This window comes from Carassius auratus, chromosome 46 (genome assembly GCF_003368295.1).
Source record: "Carassius auratus strain Wakin chromosome 46, ASM336829v1, whole genome shotgun sequence".
In the NCBI taxonomy this organism is placed as follows: Eukaryota; Metazoa; Chordata; class Actinopteri; order Cypriniformes; family Cyprinidae; genus Carassius; species Carassius auratus.
The window spans coordinates 1,087,321-1,093,466 of record NC_039288.1 but is presented as its reverse complement, the minus strand read 5'-3'; the positions used below and the strand labels follow the sequence as shown (position 1 = coordinate 1,093,466).

Below are 6,146 nucleotides of genomic sequence, written 5' to 3'. Positions count from 1 at the left end.
CTGTTATACTTAAATTCTACTGTAATATTAGCTGTATATTCCATAACAACAACAATACAAATAATATATAAAGCAGGTGATATTAAATTGAAATTGTTTAAATTTAGTTTAACTTGATATTATATATATATATATATATATATATATATATATATATATATATATATGTGTGTGTGTGTGTGTGTGTGTGTGTGTGTGTGTGCGTGTGTGTGTGTGTGTGTGTGTGTGTCAAATTCTAAATTAGATGATAATTAGAAAAAATAATATTTCTGGGTGGACTGTTTGTAATATTTAATATATACCCGACCACTAGGTGGCGATATTGATTCATTGTTGTGTTAGTTCCACTAAACTTTAAAAGAGACCTACACTGTAAGACAAAGGTATGAGAAATATACTGGTAAATGTCTGCCAGGATGTCATCATTCAAGTTCATGGGCATTTTATTTAGCCCTACAACACAATGCAATGTGTAATCTAAAACAAAATAAATCATAATAATAATAAAACCTCATATTAACACAGTTTATAAGGCCCTATTTCATACAGAAGAAAATGAACTGTATTTATGTTTATATTATAAATGAGCCAGCGTGGTGTGAATATACCACGGTTTTATATATGCAAACCTTAGTCAGACTTGTCAGATGATGCTATTAAATAATTTTATTACTGTTTGATCTTTACAGTGTGGTCAATATCTCAAGTCAGCAGCTCACAATCCAGCAATGAATCTCCAAAAAAGGCTAAAGAACCAGAAAGGCCAAATAATGCGCTCAGTGGCATGAATGACAGTCCTCTGCAGCTCCACAAGCTTCACATTTACATCGTTTGAACGAATCCTGTGAAATGAATATCTTTGCATTCTGTTCTCTGTGTTCGTATGTTAACAAGAGCAGCTTTATAAATCATGGTGAACGGCTGGGGTCTGATCACTTGCTGAACAAGACAACAGTAAATCTTCACGTGCCTCCAAGGGGATCTGGGAAATCAGAGAAATCCATTAAACTAGTAAGGCACACATTTCACAGCCAGGTGCATCATTCAGTTCTTTCTGTATGTGTGTGATTGTGTAGTCAGCATGTCACTGGTAAGCAGCGTACGCCGTCAGTTAATTCTGATGCTTCCTTCTCGAATCCGTGATGTTGCAGTCTCCCAGTATGGATTTTCTCATGCATTTGCTGGAGTCCATGGCTGCATCCGCCGTCAGCTTCGAGTGGAGGAGGAACGCTGTCCAGACGTTAACTTGATAAACAGTGCTGGACGTTGTTGTTGTGTCCATCTTGAATGGCTTTGTTCGTCTCTTCTGCACTGAGGTTGTTGGTCTCAGCGTCTGCTTTGGTTTTCCTCAACCTCCAAAACAGAGAAAGGGCAACAAATCTAGTCATGCAAAAGTTTCACTGCATCAAAATGTGCAGTTGTTACCTTCAGGCAAGGTTATTGGAGTTGAGGGATTAGTTCACTTCCAGAATAACAATGTCCTGATCATTTACTCACCTCCATGTCATACAAGATCTCTCTTTCTTCAGTCGCAAATTGTTTTTTGAGGAAAACATTCTCTAATTTTTTTTTTCTGCTGCATTGGAACTGCAGTTTGGAGCTTCAGCCCATCGGTCTCCATTGAAGTCCATTATATGGAGCAAAATCCTGGGATGTTCCCCTCAAAAACCGTAATTTCTTTGCGACATGAGCATCTTGGATGACATGGGAATACTTGAAAAGCTACTTGAAAAAAAGTGTTAACTGAAATAAAATGAAAGAAAATTTTAAGTTGTACTTGGTATACGCTACTAAAGTAACTAATGAGCCCCTAAAAAACTTAAATTAAAATTTATATAAATATACAGACATAAAATTCTAATAAAAAAATCACAGAAACACTACAAAATTACTAAACGTTTCCTTAAAATTTAAATAAAAAGGAAAAATACAAAAATAAAAACTATTACAATTTTCATTAAATTCCTGCAATTAAATGCTTTGACAATCAGGTTGAAAATATGTTTAATATAAAACTGCATTTTGAGTAAAGGTATTACTTTGCTAATAAATTAATAATTATAGTAGTAATAATAATAATAATAATAATAATAATAATTATAATAATAATAATAACATACATTTACTTTACATTGGAGACAGATGCATGAAACTGGACATGACCCTGTTCAATTGTCCTAATATGTCTTACTTTTCCCTGTTGAAGACGATGAAGTCTCTTTGGACACTCTCTAAGCGCAGCTGGAGTTGCCCATTCTGTGTAATCAAAAGAAAAGAATGAGGTAATGTTTCATATAAAATACTACTAAGTGAATGGCTTGTGAAATAAGCAGGGTCGTAACCAACATAAACACTGAAGGGGGACAAATTCCCCTCTAATAATGGAACATGGACTTCATTCATTCATTCATTCATTCATTCATTCATTCATTCTGCGGTGGTCTAACAGAGCTTGTCTGTTGAGATGGCCAATCAAATCTATGAAGGCGGGGTTTAACGATGAACCACCATAGATTCAAGTTCTTTCTTTATTCTCTTTAAATTCTTTTTTTAATTAATTTAAATTAAAGGATAGCTTTGGCCTCCCAAACCCAAACTTGGAGTGGTTTTATATAAATAAAACCGTTATCGGTTATCCTTTATCACATCATTATCTACACAGCACAGCTGATTAGTCTGTGACTATGATGAGTTTGCTGTTCAACATTCAAATACTTGACCAGTGTGGGCATCTGCGGTGTGCTTTCAGATAGTATCTGAAATAGGAGTCAACCAATATGTTTTTTTCAGGGCTGATCCTGACACCGATTATTACAGATGAAGTAGACTAATAACCGATATTTTGAACCGATATATATACACTGCCATTTAAAAGTTTGGGATCAGTAAGACTTGTGATGTTTTTTAAAGAAGTATCTTTTGCTCAACAAAGCTGCATTTATTTGATACAAAATACAGAACAGCCCACCCTCCCTAGTAATCTTGCAAAATCTTATTACAATATAGAATAATGGTTTCTATTTTAATATCCTTTCATATAATTTCTTTTTGTGATGCAATGATGAATTTCCATCAGCATCATTGCCCAAGCATGTGTCACATGATCTTTTAGGATGTTTGATGAATAAAAAGTTAAAAGAACAGCATTTATTCAAAATAAAAATGTTTTCTAACAATATAAATCTTTGCTATAACTTCTTAACAATTTAACACATCCTTGCTGAATAATAGTTTTAATATATTTAAAAAAGAAAGAATCACAATTTTATGACCCCAAACTTTTGAACTGTAGTATATATTGTTAGAAAATATGTATTTTTCATGAAAAAAATTATCACAGGTTCAAACAAATAAAATAATAATAAAACATAATAAAATGCAGCCTTTATGAGCAGAAGAAAAATTGTTCTGATCCCAAACTTTCAACCAGTAATGTACTGTATGTGTGGTATAAAAATGAAAATGAATGTCAAAATTAAGAATAACAAGGGTTCTGACAAAAACTTTCTTCAAATGATGTTAAATTTTTCTATCGGTAAACTGGATTTGAAGTTTACAAAACAGATAACCATAAAAGAGCTTAATATCGGTGCCGATAATCAATCAACACCTAATCTGAAATCAACATCTAAGATAGGTGAGTGCTATTTTACTCCATATCTATGTACATTTTACTTTGTCTGCCATATTCCTAAAGGAGGAACAAGTTTTAAATGTAGCATCATGTTTAACAGTCTATAACAGGTAACAGGTAATAACTCACCCCCATGTCGTTCCAAACCCGTGAGACCTCTTAAGCTTAAGTCATTTGTAGATTAATGTGTATTGGAGACGCAAACTGTTTAAAACGATTCAGTTCGATTTGGTGAACTGGTTCAAGAAGATCCGGTTACATCGAGTGACTCGTTCAAGAACCGGATATCACAAACTGCTTTGATTTGAACTCTCTCACAACAGACACGGAAGAGAAGACAATGCTGAATAAAGTCATAGTTTTTGCTATTTTTGGATCAAAATGTATTTTCGATGCTTCAAAATATTCTAACTGACCCTCTGATGTCAAATGGACTACTTTGATTATGTTTTTCGTATCTTTCTGGACATGGACAGTAGACCGTACACACACTTTCAATGGAGGGACTGAGAGCTCTCGGACTAAATCTAAAATATCTTAAACTGTGTTCTGAAGATAAACGGAGGTCTCAAGGGTTTGAAACGACATGAGGGTGAGTCATTAATGACATAATTTTAATTTTTGGGTGAACTAACCCTTTAAAGCAACTGAAGTGTGAATTTATGGAGCATGTTTATAGTCTTCTGAATTTTGTGTAGTTTTGTCAGGTCAGGGCAGTGTTATCAGTTTGACTGAAGCTTCCAGACGATGAGTTTGCCCTGCTGCACTAGCTGTCTTGCAGGTTTGTGGCTGACTACAGGTGCTACAGCAGCAGACTGTCAGAGAGAGTCCTGCAGGAGCAATCACACTGACAACACTTCATGATGATAAAGCAACCAGAAGTCAGTCATGCATCCCGCAGAGCTTTCTCTTTCATCAGCAGGTGTGCGGTACAGCTGTCTGAAAGCACACATTTCATGAACAATGTGTTTACAGGTCAATATGCAAGGTACGAAAGCATTCAGTGATTCCAGTGGATTTCACTGGACTTTTTTTTACTTCCAGCTCTGGTCACTGGAGGTACAAACTGCACTAACGCTTTCCTCTACACTGTTAGAAGAAGAAGAAGAAGAAGAATGACACATTTTTGTATTTTATCAGCACACTTCTAAGGGGGCACACAATGGCTTACATCAATTAAAATAAGATTCTTAATTTAAACCCATCGTTCTTGGAAAACTGCATATGAAGAAATTTATAAAGCATGATTTCCAGACTGATTTGAAAACTGATGTGAATTTCAAGAATGAATATGATTTTATTCTATTTTTGTCAGGCTCAGATATTGCTTTTTGTGAATTTCCTGTTGAAACTGTTTGAAACAAGTTGCATTGTGTAAAGCGTTATAAAATAAGTGTCTTGATTTAACTTGAATTTAATAAAAAGCAAAGTTCTAGATTACTCATTTTATATCAAATTGCACAGGTAATAAAAAAAACTAACAAACATCATATGCAAACCTGCAATAATAAAGGCCACAATTTCATTACTTAACAATGACTTAGACCAAACATGACCCTAAAAACCAAGTGGAAACAAAGCTATGATTGTTCATCCAGAACTTTATCTTGAGTGAATGGTTCCTGGTCAAAATAAGATACAATGTGGAGCAGATTTCAGCTGATAGTTGAAAGTCTGTTCAGAGAGAGACTGGCATGAATCAAGCATTACAGGGTCATAAATGTCTCCAATATAACACAAAATGTGTACTGCAAAGCAATACGACAGGAGCTGGAAGTGCTGCCTGTGTAAATGTGTGCAGTCGTGACTTTGAGGCGTCAGCAGGTGTCAAGTGTTTGAAAGCCCCTCCATGCAACTACACCAGCGGTGCAGGGATTTCCTGGAGTTAGCATGACTGATGCTTAGCATGCTACAATCCAGCAGAGGCCTCCTCCACAACACATCCAATAAAAGCTCTTTGAAATTCAGCCACAAGTTTCTGAACACTCAGTATGTCATGCTCCACAAAAGCAATGCATTGCTTTTCAATTTATATGCAAATATAAATGTTACTTTTTCAAATCAGTGATGCAAGTTCCTTTGTTTTCCCAGATACTGTCTGACGGCTCTCAGTTCTAGACTAAATTAGAACATGCAGTTACTCATCTCACACAAAACAGATTCAGTATTCCTCCAAATCAATAAAAACAGTGAAATGCACACTCAGAATACGATGCAAACTTTCCATTTCAAAATCATGCATTTAGTTACTTTTATAGGGAGTAATGCAATATAATGCATCACTTTTAGAAGTAACTTTCCCCGACACCAGCTGTAAATATGTGACTTTCCTAATAATCAGTGCTGATGAGGATTGAAGCCCAGATTAAAGAAACGGAGGCCAGTGAGCTCCAGGAAGGGAGCCAGTCACTGTGGGATGCTTCTCTTTATTCTGTTCTCACAACAAGAGTTCAATTTTCCGCTGCATTTATCTGTGATTGGATCGAGCTCTTCTCTGCGTACATTACAAACT

The 6,146-nt window shown here is 35.3% G+C and overlaps 1 protein-coding gene across 1 annotated transcript in view; it reads right to left on the bottom strand.

Annotated features, from left to right (window-relative positions):
• Positions 1 to 251: 251 nt before the first annotated feature.
• stk32a (serine/threonine kinase 32A) overlaps positions 252 to 6,146 on the bottom strand; it is a 66,400-nt gene continuing 60,505 nt past the window's right edge. The window contains exons 12-13 of the mRNA XM_026234168.1: positions 2,192 to 2,256; positions 252 to 1,353 (exon numbers count right to left, since the gene is read on the bottom strand). Coding sequence (XP_026089953.1) covers positions 1,242 to 1,353; positions 2,192 to 2,256 — 177 coding nt within the window. The 3' untranslated portion in view covers positions 252 to 1,241. The remainder of the gene's footprint in view (positions 1,354 to 2,191; positions 2,257 to 6,146) is intronic.